We start from the raw sequence: 23,422 nt of genomic DNA, 5'->3' as shown, positions 1-23,422 counted from the left end.
CAGATGGCTAAATAAGCACCTACTCTGATGTTGATACTTAACACAGTTTCTCTCTACGGTAAATCCAACACAAAAAGAGATGTTCGCAAATCACAGCACACTACAGAAATCCACAGAATTGTTAGAGACCCAATATAGGCAGGCATACTTGGGAGAAATAGTGAGTTTAGCTGCAAACTCGTTGAAAAACTAATATTGCAATAAAGCAGGTCACACAAATCACACAAATTTTTGGTGCATATAAATGTACTATACTTTATTAAGCATGCAATAGTATTATACCCAAAAACGTACACCTTAAATAGTTTACAGGTAGAAAGGGCTGGCCATTACTCGAGTCTTCAGCGAGTCTGAGTTTTTGCCGGTGAGGACCCTGCCCTGATCAGATGCTGCTGACTTCCTACGGCGCTGTTTTCTGAAGGCTGAGGCCATTTCTGAGGTCGACAGGGCCGCGTGCCGCACCGACGGGCACTCCCGCGCGGGAACGACCTCTCCGCAGCACACGGTGCCCTCTGCGGCACGGTCCCGACAGCGAACGCCCTTCCAGACCCGAGGCCGTCCTGGCAAACCCGCCGCTGCCTCATCGGCCGAGTGGCTGCACGATCCGGATCCCCTTGTCGCCGCCTCAACAGTCTGCACAGCACCTTCGCCAGGCGCAGATGCCATCTCCGGAAACCACGCTCTCTGCTCGGCCGTAGAAGTTCTTCCTCAGGGACTCAAGTTTCACCACGAGATCGCAGCAATTCCGCCCCATCTTCAGGCTCCACTTCTAGAACTCTCTAACGATTTCCACATCTGCGGCCGCTTCGTCTGCTGAGGTCTCGAAACCCTCAAAGGCACCCAAGAGGGCTGGAATCAACCTCTTTCAAATTCCTGCTAATTTTTTTCATCTTGATTCAGTTTCCATGAATCACATGTTCCTGCTGTCACCTAAAATGACGAATCCTTTGCAGAAAGTTTTCCATTTACCTTGCCTGGGTCCATCCCAGAAATCACTCTAGTGACTATAACCTCATGAAATATATTTCTTTAATAGTAAGACGTGAAAGTCAAAATCAATGCTTAACCCATGGGCTGCAGAAGGGGCGCTGTGCTTGGAGGCATGGAGAAGAGAGGCATCTCCTTGTCCCACCCCCACAGAGCCCGTGGGTGACCAGCTGCTCGGCTGACGAGCAGCGGTGCCGCTGTGAAAGGTGTCTTTTGGCTGACCAGGTCCCGGCAGCGGGCTTCAACCGCATGGTCACCCAGACTCCAGCCCTGTACTCTGCCGTTCCACCGAGCACAGGGAGCGCACAGGCAGGACCAGCTTAGCCCAATTCTTCTGGATGGTACAGTGAGCACGGGCCTTCTTCAGCTGGAAGTCACCAGCCACACCAGCCCTCTCCAGAAGGTCAGCCCGTCTGTCCTTTGAGGCCTGGAAGCCAGAACTGACTCCTCCCCTCCAGCTGTGCAAAGCCCTGGCTGGCGTCCTCTTCCAGTACAAAGCTGTTTTGTCTGTACCGGAACCTGTCGTTTAGTGGCGCCCCCGTCACTCACTCATCTCAGCTGGGTCTCCTGGACACCTTGCTGCCACTTTCCCAGCAGCACTCGCTGCTTTGCTCTGCAGTTTTATTTTGACAGTTTCTCTCCTTAAACCTCACGAACCCACCTCTTCCAGCTTCAGACTCGTCTTTTGCAGCTGCCTCACCGCTCTCAGCCTTCACAGGACTGGGGACAGTCAGGGCCTTGCTCTGGATTGGGTCCTGGCGTGAGGGGATGCCGTGGCTGCCTCCATCTGCTATCCAAGCCACTAACGTTCATCACCAGCAATAAGGCTGTTTCCCTCTCTCATCACTTGTGCGTTCATTTGTGTAGCACTTTTAGTTTCCTTTAAGAACGTTCCCTTGGCATTCACAACTTGGCTAACTGGCTCAGAGGCCCAGCGTTCAGCCTGTCTTGGGTTTCGACACGCCTTCCTCACTGGGCTTAATCATTTCCGGCTTTCAAGTTAAAGCGGGACACGGGTGACTCTCCCTCTCACTGGAGCACCTGGAGGCCCAAGCGGCATCGCTGACTGCCAGGTTTCAACACTGCCGCGTCTCAGGGAAGAGGGGGCGGAGGCGGGGACCAGGCGGGGAAAGGGCTGGCTGGAAGCAGAACGCATGAAAACATTTGTTGGTTAAGTTTGCTGTGTTCTGAGTGTAGTCCCTAGTGCCCCAAAACAACGGCAATAGTAACATAAAAGATCACTGATCACAGATCACCGTAACAAATATAAAAATAATGAAAAAATTTGAAATACTGCAAAAATTACCAAGAAGTGACAGAGACACAAAGCGTGCCAATGCTGCTGGACAACGGCACCAGGCCTTGCTGCACACAGGGTTGTCGGGAACCTTCAGTGTGTGAATAGCGCAGCGTGTGCGGACCACAACAAGGCTCAGTGCGGTAAACAAGGGATGCCTGTATTAAAAAGATGTATCGGAACTGCCGTGTTTCCGCGGACAGCCGAAGACAATTCAGCACCACCATCACCGTCTCTGGGCAGCCATGACACGCGGAGGTGGCTGTGTCACTCCACCAAGAGATGTGGGGGTCGAAACGTCAGAGGCACAGTCGGGGCAGGAGCTCGGCCTATCCTCTCTATCTCCCACGATGCTATCCAACACTTTACCCTATTGTCATATTGACACTTGGATTCCCTTGATCACACAGGATTTAGATCCTGACTTTACAGTGGTACCAAGGGGTACACGCACTTCAAATCTGAATGTGGATCTTCTCCTGGGCTAGTGATGTGAGTGCGGTACTCTGGTGATGCCGGAGAGTGGCAGGACCCCGCAGCCCCTGGTCAGTCAGCCCGGGATCACGGGGCAAACAACCTGTAAGCCATGGGGGACTGTGCTCTCAGTGTCCTTGGGACACTATGCTTTTGCATCCCATCACGTGCACCCCACGCCCCGTGTCTCCTGTTTCTGAGAAGAGGAGGAGGAAGGCAACTGCTCACCAAAAACCCCTAGACAGGTTGATGTAGGTGTCCTGGGCACCTTGAAGGTAGGCTAGGCTAAGCTACGATGTCTGGTTAGATTATTAAATGCATCTTCAATTTACAACATCATCAACTAATGACAGATTTATTAGGGCATACTTTTAAGTTAAGGAGCATCTGTACCTGGTTTTAGCAGCAACAAGCTACCACAGATAAAGTAAAAAAAGGAAAGAGACATGTTATAAGACACACATGTGCGCATTATATAAACTACCAGGTCTGTCCATAAAGTATCCATCCACGCAATATGAAAAATAAAAACATTTAGTGAAGAAGAAACAAGATACAAGAAATAATATACATAAGACACAAGAAATAATATACATAGGACAACGGAACTTCAGTCACCTTCAAAGTTATGACCTTCTAGAGGAGATCCGGCTCACTGGTAGTGGTTTGGACCAAGTCATTAGCAACAGCAGCACGATGTTCCTTCCGCTCTGGTAGCAGAAGCCACAGAACAAATTTCCCCCCATGTTTTACGCCAAGATCCTGCACCAAAATCTCTGACACAGCAGTTCTGGGATCCCCAGACTGGCTGCTGCTTCTCACACTGCCAGCTGCCGATCTTTGCTGACTGCAGCCCGTACACACTCAACACTCCCAGGTGCTCTGCTTGCTGCAGGCCTTCCAGAACGTGGCTCACTTCCAACAGATTCTCGGCCATCTTTGAAGTGTTTGTGCCCAACTTTGGTTTGCGCTGCACTCCTTGCATTGTCCCTGAAAGCCATCGGAGTCACCTCAATAGTTTCCGTGAAGGAACATTCAAGCTTAATGCAAAATTGGATGCAGATTTGTTGCCCTACTCGCTCATTTTGAATGCAACAGCCACACAGTACACACACTCACTCAATGGAGCCTACAACCCACACTGATCAGTACAGTGAAGTCGTCTTGTTCATGCATGCGTATTCCAGTCCACTCTCCTTGGCTGCCGGGTTACTTCAATATCATGTAAACCTTTCTCATTATATTAACAGTGGCTGGAGTTTTTCCGGTCAGACCTCATACATCAACTACTAATCTACAAAATACATCAAATGCTTTTATTTGAGGATAATATGTTCTAGAAAGGCAGAAACAGAAAAAGTAGTAATGATCTCAGGGGGAAAAAAGCCATGTTTTGTAAGTATTTATTTCTTCCTATGCAAAGTATAGTATGATACAATGAGATTTTATTATTCATATATAGTAGACTTAACGGGAACGACACATTTTTGGAAGAATGACATGATCTACAGTTCAGACTACGCACCAGTACCTGCAGAGCCACGTCAGTGCTCTACGATGGAAAGGCCCTTTAAAGCTAACTGTATTTCAAATGGACATTAGCAGACTACATGGTTGGGCAACAGAGGACAAGACATGAAAATACAAATCGCAAGCTTAACAGAGCCTTGCTCTGTGGAAGATGAGGAGCAGGAAGCAGAAAAGGACGGCCTGGAAGCCTGGAAACCTGTCGGCTGCGGGAGGCCTACGGAGGGGGCGGCGGGCAGACGCCTGTAGGGTACCGCACTGACAGAAAGTTCTGGAGATAAGAACACATGAAACGCAGGTGTGTTCAGGGTAAGTACTGGTCCACAAGAAGAAGAAATTTATTTTTACAAATGACCAATTGTGCACCAAAGGCCGATCGCCTGCCGAAGGGCAGAAGGAGGAGATGCGGCCCCGACCCCCGACTGTGAGACGACAGTTCAGGTCGGGGACACCCGGAACGGCCCTGCCAGCCCCGTGCAGCGCAGCCAGTGCTCGGACAGGAGCTCACACCGCGCGCGCAGCGACAGACTGAGAGTGGGTGCGGGAAGGACGGCAAACCGCTGGGTGACCCGTGCGGACGCACACAAGAACGCGCATGCAGGATGGCCCGCACGTACACTTCTAGGGGCCGACAGTGAGAACAAGCCCACCCCCGGCATCCGTGACAGCACTGCTCGCTCAGCCGACTGGCCCTGAGACTTTCGGGTAACGCCGCTGTACCCTCCCGTCTCCCAACAGGGGCTCTTCAAAGGAGCTCGGTTTCCACTAGGAGACGTTTGTGAGATTTCTGAGTCATCCGGGGCATCCAACCCGCAGCTGGGGATGGTTGTGAATGCAGCCCAACACAAAATTGTAAATTTACATAAAACCCCTTTTTGGGTCATCCATGTTCATCAGTGTTTATGTATTTAATGTGTGGCTGAAGACAACTCTTCTTCTTCCAGTGTGGCCCAGAGACGCCAAAAGGTAACCGTCCCGCTAGGAGACGTTTGTGAGATTTCTGAGTCACCGAGCACAATCCAATGACCTCAAAGAGAGCACAAAGCTGCCTGTTCCAGAACAATTGGATGTCACCACTGCCCAGTCCACTCTGCTCCAATTATTTTTGGATGTGTCTTTACGGTGACAACCGGGGTCATTAATTTTGGCTGGTTTCCACCTTAACTGTTTTCTCTGTTGTTTCGTAAGGTGTCGAAAGACCCCGCCCCATGGCCAACAGCTCCCCCACACTCTGAACAACAAAGTGAGGCCCAGGGAGAGCAAAGGGGGAAGAAACAAGGCTGACCATTTGTTCCAGCGCCACCGGGCAGCACTGGCCTCCAGGACGCACCGGCGGCCGGGCGGGGGCCCATGCCCTGCCGTTCCTGCTCTAGCCTGAGACTCATCGGGTTTCCTGGGTCAGAAAAAAATCACGCCAATCAAATCATTTAATTATTTAAAGGCCCTTATCCCCAACCCTCCTGAAATTTGAATAAAAGTTTATTTTTAGAGTGTATGGTCTGTAAAGAATTTAATCTTTTTTATCCCATTTCACCCCTTAACCAGTCTGTAAGGCACACAAGACAGGTATCAGGTGCCCCGCTGGTAAAACCCAACAAAGGACAGGAATCCGCACCCCCGTGTAATAAAGCACTTGGACACTTTTCACCGTGCTGAGCTATTCAGGGACAGCTGGGAAGCCGGGTTTGGGTTCCTCAGCCACACTCGAACAACCAAATAAAAACAAACAGAACTTGGAATGTAAACACATTCCTTTTGGAAAAACATTTTACTTCTGAAGTAAACTGCCAGTACGCCTCCATTTCTTAAGTGGGAAACTAGATAGCAATCTAAAAACATCGTTTTAAAACAGGTATAAAATAAATCAGGTGCATACAGGAGCAAACTTTTAAGAGCAGGAACCAGTTCTAGAACGCCCTAGAAACTTTTCCTCCACAGCAGGACCAACTGTGAGTGGGATAAGAGTTCCGCTGGAGTTCAGAGACTTTATTTAAGAGGAAAAAGCAAGGTAAGTTCCTCTACTTAAGCACTTCGTAACTTTCTTTTACAGTCAATAAAACAACTCTCATTGAGCAAGCTGATTATGCATGGTCATTTTGATTTCTTGGCCATTCCTGTATTCTTTGTGGCTACACGTTTGCCCTGTTTTTCGAGCTGTTTTATGGATATTAGAAATGACGCCATATCTAATAAGTGTAATAATAATGAGCCCATACACTTTTAGTAACATACAATTACCAACAGAAACAAAAATTTAAAAAGCAGCGAGAAAATGATGAACGCTAGAAAGCACTTTAAGCAGCCACGGGCCTGTAAACCGCAGAAACACGGACGGTGAGCCACAGGTGGGAGCTGGGTGGCGCGGCTCCTCGGCTCCGGTGAAAGCGGGAACTGTACCCGTGCCCACACAAGCGCTGGGAAGGGGCGGGCACACACTGTCAGGCTGCCCAGGACTCCCCAGGACATGTAACTGTTTGCCCAAGAAAAGAGTCCCCTGCGGTATCAGATTTCTTTCCATATGTGCAGAACTAGCCTATTTTGGAAAAAAGGTCAGTGATACACCAGCAAGCGGGGAGGAACACTGACGAAACCTTCAACTAACCAAGGACAGGATCTTCACACTGTTTAGTAGGAGTGTATCCTGGGACTAAAAATAGCAGATGCTCAGCCCCGGCTGGTGTAGCTCAGTGGACTGAGTGCAGGCTGAGAACCAAAAGGTCACCAGTTCAATTCCCAGTTGGGGCACCTGCCTGGGTTGCTGGCCAGGTCCCGCACGGGGGCCGCATGAGAGGCAACCACACACTGATGTTTCTCTCCCTCTCTTCCCCTCTAAAAAATAAAAGAAATCTTTAAAAAAAGAAAAAGAGCTAATTAGCTGATGGTTAACCAGAGGCATCGGCTCTGATTCCAGTAATTCAACCCTGGATCTATCCCATTACATATTAGTTTTATATTATTAGGTTTAGGGATTTTTCAAAAATCTTTTATTAAAATTCCCACAGAAAATAATAAATTGGTTATTGTGAGTTTGAAACTGTCTTTATTCCCCATGAAAACACTTTTTATGACCAGAGTTCTGAATGCAATTTGTTAGGAGCATACCTCTCTTTTTGTTGGAGAATGAATCATTTACAACACTAGTAACTATCTGTTCAATGAGTTTCAGTAGATACTTTAAACAACTGTTAACAAAATACTGGGTTAGATTAAAAAATAGAACTCTTCCTTTAAGAGGTTACAAATAACAAAGTGAAGACTACTTCTATTGCATAATAATCGCTATGCACTTACTTTAAAAATCTGACAAGCGCTGTGTAATATTTTTAGAAAATACATCTCTCCTTGCTGACCCTTCACTGCTGGAGCACTAAGGCGAATCTTTCTGCGGTTCTTCCAGAGCCCAGCCCTCCGCACCCACTGCAGGGGTCACTAGAACACACCACTCGAACAAGGAGTGTCTGGACGGCACGCACTGCTGCCGGCGCGGCGGCGAGCGGGAGCGGACGAGGGGAGCGGCACGGCACAAAGCAGGAGGGCAGGTGGCCACCAGACAAGGGTGGGCTGTGAACGCTGTGTTGACCAGTCTGCATGCTGACCATGCAGGGAAGCAAGCCCGTGAAATCCCGCACCAGGAGTGGGGTGATGCTTGTTACTGCACAGAAAGCTCTAGCTACAACTAGATGCAGTACTGCCGGGATCTTGTCCAACAGGGGCAACAGAACCCCAGAGGTAGTGAAGGAGTCAGGGCACGGAGAGACTGGGACGTGAAACGAAGGACGCATGGCCCCCAGGCCACTGGCGCCATTTCCACAAGGGGGCAGTGGGGGAGTCCTGTCTCGGGGCAGGAGGACAGGTTGCATTTTGGAAAGCCTGTATGACAGGGGCATCGGGCACTCTGGGGCAGTGTGGAATGGAGGTGATCTGAGTTCAAGGTGGGCAGCCACCTACAGAGTGGCCACACTGGCAATGCTCCCTGGAGACATGGTCAGGGGACAAGAGTGCCCAAGAAGAATGCACTGGAGAGAAGATCATTCTAGAAAGTATCTGCCTTTAGTGAAAGCTCTGAAGAGCAAGTGTCAAGTGATCAAATAAATAATTGGCAAAGCCATTACTTTTGTCCTGAACTCACTGATACGACTAAATCCAGGTCTTTGTACTGCAGTCTTGACTTCCCGCCAGCTTCATAGCCATTTCTCAGTAGAAGTCTGTGACGCGAACTGGTAGGCAGTCAGTACATGGGCCTAGTAATCTCCACAAGCGTGCTGCCGTTCCACCCAATGTGGATTCGGTAATCGGGTACTTTACTTGAACAGAGCGCACTGCCATCACCGTTAGGTGGACTCCTTACATAAATTAGTGCCACAAAGCAAATTCGTCAATCTGTTGGCTTGCTCGGAGATATATTCCACAAAGTGGTGAAACTAAATAAGCTGATGGTATGTCAGTTTAAAGACAAAACTTTAAAAAAATGATTCACTTTATGTTTAAAATACACATTAAAGATTAAATGTTTCCCCCCACAAAAGCATTCAAGGTTGAGAGAATAAAAAACCGCATGTACTGATGTAATTCTGCACTACAGGATTCAGAGTCATTCTCATAAAGGAGTCTTATTCATAAGTGTGACTTTTGAAATTAAATTTTCAATACTCAGTTATCCAAAACAGAAGGAAAGTAAGCCATAAGATGAGCTACCAAATAAGCTTATCTGAAACAATCTTAATATTAACAATCTGAATCATTAATACACTATTAAAATTTCACAATGGTAGTATCTGACTAATTTTACTAATAAATTATCACAACACTTGAAAAGTCGGGAGAAATTAAATGTAAGGGTTAAAATGACTACCAAATTAAATAAAATAAAGAACTAAGGTTTCCTTAACTTTCTGCCAATTCAATTTCAATGTCCAGTAACGCGAAGTGAATGGGTTAAAAATGCTTTGCCTGTACGCGGGGAGCACGACGCCAAAGGGATGTATGAAAACAATGAACTACAGAAAACACAGTGAGAAATCTCGTCTGTTTTCCTATTAAATAATTTTAACTTTTTAATAAGCTTATATTTTAAATTAATTTTTGAGTATCTGTGTCAAATACCATACATTTATTTAATAGAAATACATATTTTTGAAAAATCAAAATACATTATCCCAGCCAGTGAGCAGCCCATTTACTTAAGGGATAGAGACATTAATATGTAAGAATAAACAGGTACAAGCAAAAAAAAAAAAAAAAGTTATGATAAATTCAATATAGTCTGAGAGATATATGAAATACAAGATTAAACAGGAGGACTTCTTGTATGAACTGCAAAAATATTGCTTAGGAAATAAGAGGGGACCCCCCCCCAATAACAGAATTATCTTCTGGAGGGCAGGGCCCTTGTAGTACAGGCTTCACCTGCTATGAGTGTCCTAGGAACCCATGTGGATCAGTGTACCAGCTGGTGTTGTTGTGAGAGGCTGCATTCGGCTTCAGTGGGGTTTTTTAAAATATATTTTTGGAAGATTTAGGGCATTTGCCCATTTCATGATGGGTGGATTCATGAGCGCACCTGCTCACATCATGCTGAGTGTTCAGCAGTTTTTGACCAAAAACAGCATGACCCCAATGCCCCACCCTCCCTATTCATGTATCTTGCCCAGTTCGACGTTTTTTTTGCTCCCCTGGATAAAAAAAAGTCCTCAAAGGGAAATGTTTTGCTGATGTGGAAGAGGTGACACAAAAAATGGCAGAAGCACCAAAAGGCATCAAAACTGGTGAGTAAATTTAGCCCCTGGCTGGTGTGGTTCAGTGGACTGAGTGCCAGCCTGTGAACCGAAGGGCCGCTGGTTCAACTCCCGGTTGGGGCACATGCCTGGGTCTCGGGCCAGGTCCCCAGGTGAGGGTGTGCAAGAGGCAACTGATCAATGTATCTCCCCCCGCCTTCCTCTCTCTAAAAATGAATAAATTAAATCTTTACAACAAAACTGGTAAGTTCAAAAACTGTTTTGAGCAGTGGGAAAAAAGTCTTGATAGTTATTAATGCATGAAACAGAGTACTTTGAAGGCGACTAAAGTTTAAATATTTTAAGATACATACACAATTTTTTATAAATAAATTCCGTTTTTTGGGTCCCCTCTCATAAACACATACTGCCCTATTATTTTATGTCCAGAATCTGTTTTTAAAATATTTGCAACACTACACTTGAGCCTATGGAAAATGTCAATCTAGACAACATTTTATGTGTACAGAAGCTGCTCCTCAATGGATTCTTGTAAGAATCAAAAGGAGGACGTGTTTCATACTGAGTTTGTATTTGTGAGAGCTCACTCAATTACCCAGGACAAGGCCCATTTTATCAGGATCACCGAGGGGCTCCCCCGCACGGCTCCACCGGTGGGGGAGAGCCCCCTGCTGCTCTTTAAAGCCCTGCCCTGCCACACAGCACCAGGGCTGCACCAAGAGCCCAGAGAGCCTGCACAGCTCAGTGATCTACATGATTTTGGTATGGCAGCGACTGCAGCCTTAAAAGGATTACACACACCTGGTCACACTCCTGCCTATATGCATACTGACTGCTTTCCAAAGGTGTGGAACTTTTAACTGTTTGTGAAAATTCTAGTTGAAACGATGGTATTGTTGTTGCCCCAATGCAGAATAAACAACAAGCCACGATATGGATGGGAGTATAAAATGATACTGATTTAGAATCAAATTAAATTTTATTTAGCACTGTCCCTCTTTGCAAGAAAAAGCCAGTAGCCGTCAATTCCTGAACACGGTTCTCTCACACCACGCTTCCCACAGCAGTGGGCACCTACTCGCTCCCGCTGCAGCACCTCACGAGCACTCAACAACTCGGAGGCCACTTGGGCCCCAGGGGCTCACGAGCTCCCCAGTGAGAACGTCCACCACGGTCTTTCAGAGACTCTTACCCGTCACTCGGTTACGTTTCATTGATGTACTACAGGATTTTAATCAGACTACTTCCATGTGCAATTGTACTTTAAGGAGTAAAGATTAACATAGAAACAATATGTTTATTGTACTGTTAACAATACTGTATACCTTCTCATCTGAATCGATCATTCTGCATACCTCTATCTCCTTGAGAAACATTTTGGAAAGATCATCTACATTTTCAGGCCACAAAAATCAGCAACAACCAAATTATTACTTTCTTATAAAACTGTAACACAATGACTTGAAAATGTTAATAGACTTCCACATAGACCTTATTTTATTTATTACGAGAGAATATTTTACAGATATTCTCGAAGTTTTAAGCACTTGTATCCAAGAGTTTTTTCTGGAGTGCACATGAACCACTAACCACTAGCGCAGGAAGGAGGGCCCTGGCTGCGCGCGCTGGGGGGCGGGGGGCGCATGCGGAGGGTGCTGGCCCCGCCTTGGGCATTCATGGAGCAGAGGCTCCACCCTAGACCAGTTCTCCTGAGAGATAGGGGAAGCGGGAGCTCCCTCTCAAGTGTTTGCCTTCAACCTGTATAATCTAGTTTGTGAGCTGAGTACTGTTTTCCCAAAAACTGTAAATGTTCGTCTTTGTGACACAGATGTGACAGGTGTGAAGACACAGGGTTATTACACGTACTGAGAAAAATCGGAGTAAACGTCGGGTTAAGGTTTATTAAAACAAAGAATCATTTCACTAGCGTCATTTGAAGATATATTTAATTTAGGGAGGGAAGGCTGTATGTAGAGTTGTCTCTTCTCTTTCCTCCGGAGATTCGGAGCACCGTGTCCTTTCTTCAGTAAGCCCATGCCACTGTGCCTGGCGGAGAGGCAAGCCTGGGGAGCGGACCGTCAGCTGGAGCGCAGGGGCTGGCTGCGGCACAGTCAGCCCTGCCTCCACGAGAGGAAGCCAGGACTGGCTCCTTTCAAACCTGCAATTTATGAGTTTATTCAAACCTGCCAAATTGCTTTAAGTAAACGCCTCTCACATTTGAAAATTCTCGTGGCAGCTCATTGAGTTTGGCAGACGGGCAAACCCAAATTCAATCCTTTTATCCTGCAGCTAAACCATCACAATGGTAATTCTGCTCCGACACTCTGAAGGGCCTGCTAATTACTGTCCTCGGGTCCCTCGACAGATTTCCCATTCAGATTAGAAGGGCTGTGTGTGGTGGAAAACGGCAGTGACACCTTTCTTTACATGGGAGATGGTGTCCCATGACACATCTCTATCAGGGAACAGGGGCATTTCAGCCAGATGTCTTTCAAACCCCCGCCTCCCTCTCGCCCAGTACAATGAAAAGGAGGCCAACACCACCACACATTTCAATTACTGACACCTCGGTGAAGCATGAAGTGCAGAGCCACCAGTTCTGTAGAAAACCCAGTAAGAAACCTTTAACCACAAGACCAGTATCTCTAGAGTCATTGTCTCTCTTCCTAATTTACTTTCTACGTATTTTTATTTATTTTCAGGTTAGAATCAAAACACAATTAACTGAGTCAAATGAATATGGCATTAGACAGAAATGAATGTTGAGAAATATGAAAAGCAAACTTAAAAAATATTTTGTGATGGATCACCTCTTTACTCCTCTCTCAAGTTTTGACCTTGACTTCTACAGTTTTTAAATAAGTGAATTAAAATTATTTTTATTTTGAAAAATATCTTCAAATTTTATACTATTCTTGAAATAACTGGCAACAACCTTAAATTTCAAAACCCCCATCTGGAAATTTGACAGAAGCTATCAGACTGATTATTTAGTGCAACATTACTGAACTCTATGTATACAAATGCTTTCATAAAGAGATTGGCTGTACACTCAAAGCTGACTCATGCCCCGGCCGGTGTGGCTCCGTGGGTCGAAGGCCAGCCTGCGCACTGACAGGTCCCAGGGCTGCAGGCCAGGTCCGCGTGCTGGAGGCAACTGACTGGTGTGCCTCTTGTACATGGAAGTGTCTCTCCCTCTCTCCCTCCCTCACCCATCTATAAAAATAAATAAATAAAACCCACCGACTCACGTTCAAGTTCTCAAACACCTATAAGTACACTTAAAGAGAAAATGAAAGACTAAACAAAAGGACATAATTATACCTACCATAAAGTACAAAAACCTCAAATAAAACACTCCTAATTCTCTGGGAACGGCAGCATCCTGTGTGCTCATGGCTGTCCTCAAATATGATACCAGAATACCATGAGTGATTTCAGCTACTCCTTTAGTCTTTCCAGGACAGTATTCTACCTCACCTGAAACCTTTCACCTCATTCCTACGGAACGGGAAGAAAAATTACAGCGAGGAGAGGACAGCTAGGGAAGTATCACCTCTACTTCCCCGGTCTTCCTATCAACACAGTCCAGCACAGTGTTCCCCCAGTTCTACTTCTCGTGCTTTTAGGTTCTTTGGAGAAGATCAGAAAAGACCATGGAATACATATCCATAAGGTCCTAGCTAACGAATACAAAAAATAGCATGTACTGTTTTTTTCTTTAAGATTTTACTTATTTATTTTTAGAGAGGGAAGGGAGGGAGAAAGAGAGAGAGAAACATCAATGTGCGGTTGCTGGGGGTCATGGCTTGCAACCCAGGCATGTGCCCTGACTGGGAATCAAACCTGCGACACGTTGGTTTGCACATGTACTGTTTTCTAACTCACTGAAATGAGAACTGAAAGAGAAAGGGTATTTAAGACCTGAGATGGTAGGTGCCACAGTGGGTGACTGAGGAGACAGGGAGAAAGTGTGTGTGTTGGGGAGTGGGGCAATGTTCCATATTTTAGTAACATTAATATGTGGTTTTCATAACTTCCTTGTTTATCATGCCACTGAAAACAAAAGCATATATTGAGATCAGAACTAGCAATGAGAATTTCTGTAGGCAGGTAACAGAATTACTTTCTTTTGGTGGGTGCATCCATCCCGTGACCAGGAACTGAAGTGGCAACTAATATGGTCAATAATGTAGTTGAAGTAACCAGTCTATGTACCATATAAGAAAATAAAAGGAAAAAAGAGGAAACGTGTCTCGTACTTCTACCATAATTAAAATAATAATTAGGACCTCCCAGGGACTTCTAAGGCAAGTGAGCAGTAACAACCCAATTCTACAAATGAAGACAGTCCCTAACCATGATTTGTGTCAATCTTACTGCATCTGTCATCACTCTCAATAACCTCAAAGGCACAACTTGCCAGCCCTAAAATGCATATACACTCCAATCCTCTCTGTCTCTGTGAATCTGTATGTGGAACTTCAAGTTCAAGTCTCACCAAACCACATATGTATCTTCTTCCCTAAGCACCCAGCTCACCTTGCTTGTTTCCTATGAACCCCTCTGGCATTCTCTGTGACGCTGACTGCCACCTGTGTACCGCTTGGATACAACCTGCCCGGACACGTGCTGCTAAACAGAACTGCAATTGTGGGGGGAAGACAGACTTCAAGTTTAATACCGGGGGAAGCTGCCATTATACAAAAAAGAAGCGAGATCTCTTACTGATGCCAAACCCTGGTCATCTAGGTTACGTAAGCTAAACAAACATATTAAACATAATACTTGGCAACGCATGTGAGTACACCAACTTAGTTTGCATTTCAGTGAGATCATGGAGAACATGCTAGTATGGATATTTTTACAGTGAATGGATGGAGATCTTCAGGCACCTCTTTCAGTAATTAACAAAAAAAAACCACCTAGGGGGGAAACATTAAAGAAGAGAGAAGAGCTGTACATTTCCAACCACCTTCACCCAAGTGACACTGCACCGCACCCTCACAACTACTGCAGAACACACGTGCTTGTAAGTGTGCGTGGGGTTCACAAAGCAGACCACATGCTGGGCTATAAAAAGATCCTAAGTAGATTCAAAAGGACTAAAATGTTACAGAATACAATTTTTTGTGCAGAACGAATTAAATTATAGATCAGTCACAATAAAACAGAGAAGTCCCAAATATTTGGAAAAATTTGCTAATAATCCATGCATTCATGAAGAAATCATGGAAGAAATTAGAAAATATGTTGAACTAAATGATAATTAAAACAGTACAATGTTATTTTGGGGGATGCTGCTAAAGCATTATTCAGATTGAAATTTAAACTTTTAAAAGACAGGTCTCAGAAAAAAAGAAAGGTCTCAAAGCACTAATGGCCCACCTTTAAGAAAAGTGATAATAATATCGCTCCAAAATCAGGTAGAAGGAAAGTATAAAAGGAGAAATAAAAAAAAAATAAAATAAAAAGTAGTACATAGAGAAAACCAACAAAACCCAAAGCTGGTTCTCAGACAAGAGCGATAAAATAACGAAGCTCTCAGAGCCAGCGCGACCAGCAGAAGAGCGAGCGGAGCAGGGAGCGCGGCTCCAGACCTGGGTGACCTTGACATAAAAAGGGAACCTCATGAACGGCTCCATGACAGAAGCCTTATCAACTCAGATGACACAGACAAATTCCCTGAAAAATACAAAAACAAGAAAATAATCAGAAAAGTTCAATATTTTACAAATAAATTAAGCCTGTAATTATAAGCTTTCCCACAAAAACATAAAAGGTAAGCTCTACAGATTAGAATATTTGTCTTATAAAAGATTCCCGACAGATACAGAAAACACTGTTATACTGGGTTGGCCAAAAAAATCTGTATGTTTTTTTCTGTCAAGTAAAAGACACATTTTTCATTTTCACCAATAACTGTGTTGATCTGGATATTCTGCGTATGTCAGCTGTCTCCCGAGTCCCACGGGGTAGAATGCTGATTGTCCTCACCTGATACGGTGACCTGACCGCTGTCAACTCCGACTGGTCCGCCTGACCGTGGAGCATTGCCCAGCGAGCAGTGTCCAGCACGGAACGTCGCAGACCGCTTCTGACATGTTCCACCGGTCAGAGCACCTTCTCCATACACGGCACAGACTTTTTTTTTTTTTTTTGCATTTCGGTTGCGTTTTTATCTTTCTTGAAATAATAAGGCATGATATGTGGAAAATGTTGCATATTTTCTTGCATTTTCAGTATCAAAATGGCTACATAAAAATTCAACAATACTGATGAGTTTTTTGACGCACACTTGTGTGACAGCTGTGACAATACAATCCAACAAAACTGTTCGGAATGAAGGTAAAAACAACTAAGTGCTACCAGAGCCATCTTGTGAAAAAAGCCAGATGAACTTTTTGGACAACCCAATAAACTCAGTATAAAAGAAGACAATAAAATAGATGTAAACAGATACTTCATGAAGGAAGATACATGAATTGCCAAACAGCACATGAAAAGATGTTCAACCTCATTTGTCTTTAGAGAATGGAAACTGAAACCACAATAGGCAAGAGGGTAAACAAACTGTGGCCTGTCAATTCAGTGCAATACTAACTGTCAATGAAAAGGGCAACCCGCCGATACACGCAACAGCATGAACGAACCTCCAAAAAAGCCATGCTGATTCCAGGCACAAAATAAGTTCCCTTTACAGGAAATTCAGACCAGGTAAACTGCACATATACGAAAGCTGACCCCACACAACCAGACTGGAGAGGTGGGTGCCAGCGGCTGGGAGGCAAGGGGAAGGGGACGGGTGATGCTGGTCACAGGGTGCAAACGTTCAATAAGCAATGAACGAATTATGAGGAACCAGCGCAAAGCGTGGTGATGACAATGGTACTGTACTGTATTCTTGAAATTTGCTGAGAGAGTACATCTTGAAAAATGGTAACTATGTAAAGTGATGTATATGTTAACTATTTCACAATTTCTATTGTTTATCAAATCGTAATGTTCTATAATTTTTGTCACTCATAGGTCAATAAAACTGAAAAAAAAAAATCAAGTTTTGAGACTGTAAGGGAAGAAAAGGCAAAAAGTAACCCCAGTACTTGACTGGGGATAGTGGGAGAAAGATCGTTAACTGATAGACTAAGAGAATGTTTGGGGTGACAGAAATCTTGATGGAGAAGTGATTAGAAGTTCTTACAGATTCAAAACTCAAAACTCTACACTTAAAATGAATGGGTTTCATTGTATGTTTAAAAAGGAATGGGGAAAAAAAAACCTTAAGAAGAGTTTTCTTTCTTCATGTCTTCAAAATACCTCCATTAGAAAAAAATAATGTAGCCCTGGCTTGTGTGGCTCAATAGACTGAACACTGGCCTTAGAACCAAAGGGTCACCGGTTCGATTCCCAGTCCAGGGCACATGCCTGGGTTGCAGGCCAGGTCCCCACTGAGGGGCATGCAGGAGGAGGCAACCACACATTGATGTTTCTCTCCTCCTCTTTGTCCTTCCCTTCCCCTCTCTAAAAATAAATAAATAAAACCTTAAAAAAAAAAAAAAAGAAAAGAAATGTAGCTTAACTGTATTCAAATCAGACCTGACAGTTCCCACATTATTTCTCAGATTATCTCTAGAACACTAAATGTGAAGTATTCTCAGAAAAGATTTTGAGGGACAACTAAATTCGAAAATGGTTCCTACCAGAGGTTCACAATCCTTACTAGTATACTAAAGGCTTTCTTTACCCGAATACCTATGAAAAAAGGTCTCACAGAATAGTCAGAAAATGACTGCTCTAAGGATCTCACGTTAACAATGTTCTGTGCTCCACAGCCCTAAAACATGGCCAACCTGGAATAAGTATCTGTTAATCTGAACATAACACTAGCATAGCTACACTTGGATAGGCAACAGGCATCTCAAATGTTCTAGGTCCAAAACTAACCTAATCATCTCTTCAGTCTTATCCTACCAACACCATCTTCATCAACGTAATAACATTATATCCTTCCAGTTGTTCAGGCTAAAAACTTTGATGTCATTCTTGATTCAGTGCTTCATAACATGCCCAGACAGTCCATTAGCAAAACCTGCCAGCTTCACTTTATTAAAAAATATACTTAGAATAAGACCATGCTTCACCCTGGCCACTATGGCTGCCGTGGCCCCACCCATTAGCATCCCCCATGCGGATTAATGCAAGAGGCCAGAAACTGGCAAACTTCTTCTGCAACCAGCCAGACAGGAAATGGCTTTTCTGGGCGTAAGATCTGTGCTGCAGTTCCTCAGCTCCTCCACGGGAACGCGGGGGCAGCCACGGACACTGCAAACGAGTGAGCATGGCTGTGTGTCAGTAACATTCGTTACTGAACAATGGAATCTGAATTTCATATAAAGCGCTGTTTGCCTTTAAAATATAAATTGTATGAATTTCTTAAAAAGCTTCTTTTAAAATCTATTTTTACCTTTTAATACTCAAAGACAAATAATTTTAAAACCAAAACGGTCATTGGAAGACGTGATCCATTCTCATTGTGTAAATGAGAAAACAGACACAGGGAAGTTTGCTTACTCCCTCAAAGACTGACAGCCACCGTATTCTGCCACGTATAATGCGCACCCCACTCTAGCACTACGCACGTACAGTGCACACCCTCAGTACCACCCATCTGCAATGCGCACCCCTATTTTTCACTCAAAAATCTGGGCAAAATGTGTGCATTGCAACACAGCAGATTTCTAACTGAATGTTCTTTTCTGCGTTAATAATTTTTAGAACTAAAGTAGCTTACAGAATGATTAGAATAATCTAATAGGTCAGTAAGAGTTTTAATTATTAGACAACTGCTCTATTTAATACACTAGGTGAAATCACTTGTTTAGTTATATGAGCTGAGTATTTTTAAAATATTTTATTTATTTATTTATTTTTAGAGAGGGAAGGGAGGGGGAGAGGGAGAGGGAGAGGGAGAGGGAGAGAGAGAGAGAGAGAGAGAGAGAGAGGGAGAGAAACATCAATGTGCGGTTGCTGGGAGTTATGGCCTGCAACCCAGGAATGTACCCTGGCTGGGAATCGAACCTGCAACACTTTGGTTCCCAGCCCGCGCTCAATCCACTGAGCTACACCAGCCAGGGTATGAGCTGAGTATTTTTAGTTACATACAACATAAAAAGGGCTGAATGTTAAGTTACTTGGTCTGATCATGAGACTAACAAGCCCAGTATGCTTAGGAAAAAAATCCTTTTCCATAAATTTTTTCAATACTGCACAATTAGTTTTAAAAAGGAGAAAAATTACATGGTTTAATAGTATGCATTAACAGATTTTAGTTTATATTTAACTTGTTTGTTTATATTCCTTATAAGACCTATCAAACAGAATTTACATGGAATCATGTTCTTATAAGGAGTTAATTCTGTCGGCTAGATGGAAATTTTTATACTTTGCAAGTTTACTTACAGAACAGACCACCTGGGAAGTAGAGAACAGTAGACCTTCTCCCCATTTATGTAAATGTGAACAAATTTCCATTAGACAGAATACTAACAGTATTGCTCTTTTTTTTTGATAGAAAGTTGGAGCCCACACTTCCATATATTTTACTAATACCAAAATTTCAATGTCTTAGAGAACCAATAATTTACTTTTATTTTCTGTTGGACAAGACAATACTCTGGTAGGAGCTCAAACACCACTTCTGAAGTCACGACGGGTTTCCGAAACCACGGAGAAGAGACCAAGGGGTGGGGACTGGCAGGCTGGATGGCGGCAGTGGAAACGGGGGTGGATGGGTGTGAGAACACACAGGTGCCTGGCACACTAGTGAAAGCGCGCTCTTCCCTTTGTACACACACTTTGTCAAGCCGTGGGAGAACTCGCAAGGGGACAGGAACCTCTCTGTGGGAGACGGCGGTCTGCCAGGAGGGCACTTGGGCCCCACCGGCAACTCAACGTGCTGCTGCTGACACGGCTCGGCCGACAGAAACATCGGGCACCGACTTCTGTGCACGCGTGACTTGCGCACAAAAAAACTGGCCCATAAAAAAAGGACGCTTTCATCACTCTACTTATGCTTTACCACGTAACAAACAGAGGGATTCCGGAGTAACGCCACTTTGAAAAAAGTAGGCTGAGTTCGCTCCCCTCACGAAACATGAGCAGGCTTTCCCACGTAAAGAGATGTAAGCCAACGCCTGTTTGTCTACTGTATTAAAGAAGTTAGAGATTACTGTTGTATTTTCAAAATAAAATTTCTAACCCCCAAAACCAACCTGTTTATCGCAATAATCTTGCAATAGTTTAAAGTCAGACTGCAAGGGGCCGGAGCCCCGGTCCAGGCTTTGGCGGCGGCTACTTACTGCGGGCACCAGCAGCTTCTTCACCTCTTCCACGGCCCGCTTCAGCTTGATCTCCGCCCTGTTCTGGGCGTCCTCCACGGTGATCAGCACGTGCAGGTCTTCATTGAGGTGCTCCCAGTTGGGCTTGCCTCTGTTCTGTTCCTCCTAGAAAATGGACAAAAGTCACTATTACAAACTTTTCAAAAAGAAAGCACATTTTTCACAATACTAATCTGTTGTCCATTATTTAAGCTATGTTTGTATTATTTTTCCATGATGACATCATCAATATTCTGAATTATTTTCCTGACAAACAATCCAGTGGGTCACAGCTCACTCAGCACATGCTGGGGAGCGTGTGTGCTACACACCAAGCCTGCGGCCAGGGGCTCAGGATGTGGCCGTGAGCAAGGCCACCCTGACCCGTTGTGCTCTTCTGTCCTGAGAAACTCATCTGTGGCGTCATCCTTAGGTCATCGTGAAAAGCAGGCTGTTACTTCTATATTTTACTGTAAGTAAATAGGAGGTCATCAGGGTTACCAGTAATTTAAATGTGTCATTATCAAGGTCACACAGGTGATAACTTGCCAATTTAGGATCTCCATCGAAGTTATGGAAACTCAAATTCAGTGATCTTTTCATTTTGTTACAATTACTTTTTAATAATACCAGCTGAATTCAAGATTAAGTAAAGTATTTTATAAAAAGATATTATGTGAGAGAGATGTCATCTGTTTTAAGCATTTCAAGTAGAATTTATGAAACTATTTTGCTGTAATTGCAGTAAGAAAAACCACCTGTCCATCATTCGCTCCCTTTAGAAAGAGCGGGCTGCAAGGCCGGCCTCTAACTGTGTCCACCCGTAAGAACTAGCTTAACAGGGAAGGTCTACGGCTCCTTCCGTGATGAGTTCGAGCTCCCTCGGCAGGAGCAGCGCAGGCGGGAAACACTGGCGCGTTACAAAGAGGCTGAGAAGTAGAGCTGGCCACGTGTCCCTTTCACCTAAGAGAGAATAATGTCGGACCTGCCTCTTGAATTAAGTTTTAGGGATAATATACTTATAAATAACTTACAGTGTATAACTTTTAAATGTAACTTTAATATTAAATGCAATGAGAATATACGCTTACGCATAAAATGGTATAATAACCGCGCCTGTCTCAGCGCGAGGCACCATGTAAGCAAGAGGTAATACCGCTTGTAGGTCTCTCTTTACTAGATCGTGAGGCTCCCATCCAACAGAACGTTGCATGGAACACCTTTCTACTACAACTTGCACGTTTGAGAGGCCATGCTGGAAAAAGAAATCTATGCAGAGCTTAGCTAATAAAAATAGGAGTAAGTTGTAACTTCTGCCTTTATTTCTGTTCAGATCATCACTATGAAGGTGCATCCGCGTGTTGTGTGGGGAATTGAGAAACGAAGCGAAGCACCCATCCACGGCAGGCCACGCGTGTGCTTTCCAAAGCGTGAACTCAGAGTCAGCACAGTGTGCTCACAGGTGTGAGATGGGGTTTCTTAAAATTTCAAGGGCAACAGCAACAGTCGGCACCCCAGAGCGAAGGTCAAGAGCCCGCACAGAAACACAAACGCCCGCCGCACAGGCCACAGGCACCCTGTCTGGCACCGAGTCGGAAATATACGGGCAGGCCACGAGGCACCGAAACGTAACATATGAGAAGAATACTAATCAAAACCAACCTAGAACGGACACAGGTGTTACAGTTCACTGAAAATGACACTAAAGTCTAGTGTGTGTGCGCGCATCTGTCTGAGAGAGAAACACTAATGCATAAGGACATGGATACAAAAAGAACTGAGAAATGTTTGTAATTCAGAATCTTTTAGGAAGGCCTAAGAATGAAAACTAAGACTGTAAGTGACTCACCACAGAAACCTGTATACGCTGAGAAGACAAAACCAGATTTTAGAAGGGAAGGATGTTTACTTGCACGACAGAAACACAGAACAGGTGGCAGTGTACAACCCTACTCTATGCTTTATCCAAGGGATGGATTTGTGAGTTGCAAAATGCCTTGGTAAATTTATGCTCAATTCCACAACTTAAGCGTCAGTTAAAAATACAAAAATAAAGACAGTTATACTTATTTTAATACTTGCTACAAAATAAAGTTTTGCTTAGTTTTAAAACTGTGAAGAGAAAATCTTAACAAAGTTGGTGAAATTATACTTCAACTGTGTTCCTTCACTCCCATCTAACATTCTTCAAAAATACCAGGTCTGTCCAGAAGGTATCCAGCCATGTACTATGAAAATAGAGACATTTATTGAAGAAGGTAGAAGATGCAACAAACATTGTCCGTAGGACAATGACACCTCAGTACCCTTCAAAGTAGGTACCTTGGGACCCTACACAGTTCTCCCAATAGCCATCAGCTGCCCCATCGTATTTTCCTGAATCTCATCAATGGTATAAAATCTCTTCCCTTTCAAAGGTGATTTTAGTTTTGGGAAAAGCCAGAAGTCACAGGGCACCAAATCTGGGCTGTAGGGGGGCTGAGTCACCTGGGTGATTTCATGTTTCACAAAAAAACTCTGTACGAGATGTGATGCCTGAGTGTGCACATTGTCATCATGAAGCTGCCAATCACCAGTTGCCCGCAGGTGCAGCCTTCTGAATCATCCGAATAGTTTCCACAGAAGAATGTTCAAGCTTAATGCAAAACTTGGTGCAGATTCGTTGCTGTACTGGCTCACTCATTTTGAATGTGACAGCCACACAGTGCACAGGCTCACTCAGCAGCATCTACTGCCCCCACTGACTAGTGCAGTGAAGTCGTCATTGTTCACGCATGAGCATTCCAGTCCACGCTCCTTGGCTGCCAGCTCACATCGCTGTTGCACAAACCTTTCTCGTTTTATTAATAATGGCTGGACTCTTCCTAGATGGACTTCATACAGTGGAGTTCAGAATGTACAAATTCAGAATGAGAAACCATTTAGAAATTAGAAAGCAGACAGCTAAGTTAAGGAGGGCCTTCGCCCAACCCAAGGGAGAAGGAACCAATGTACACTGCAGATAGATCCCCCACCCCCACCCCGGC

At 44.4% G+C, this 23,422-nt stretch overlaps 1 protein-coding gene across 9 annotated transcripts in view; it reads right to left on the bottom strand.

The window, feature by feature from the left end:
• The window catches only part of QKI (QKI, KH domain containing RNA binding), a 140,463-nt gene that overhangs the window by 13,575 nt on the left and 103,466 nt on the right, over positions 1 to 23,422 (bottom strand). For all 9 annotated transcript variants that reach the window (XR_004902956.1, XM_028503997.2, XM_036024965.1 and 6 more), the window contains exon 4: positions 20,379 to 20,522. Coding sequence is in view for 8 of the 9 variants with exons in the window: in XM_028503997.2 (XP_028359798.1) it covers positions 20,379 to 20,522 (144 nt within the window). In the remaining variant the exon portion in view is untranslated. The remainder of the gene's footprint in view (positions 1 to 20,378; positions 20,523 to 23,422) is intronic.

Source organism: Phyllostomus discolor, chromosome 4 (genome assembly GCF_004126475.2).
Source record: "Phyllostomus discolor isolate MPI-MPIP mPhyDis1 chromosome 4, mPhyDis1.pri.v3, whole genome shotgun sequence".
In the NCBI taxonomy this organism is placed as follows: domain Eukaryota; kingdom Metazoa; phylum Chordata; class Mammalia; order Chiroptera; family Phyllostomidae; genus Phyllostomus; species Phyllostomus discolor.
Note: the sequence above shows the minus strand (reverse complement) of the source record. Positions and strands in the feature narration are given on the sequence as shown.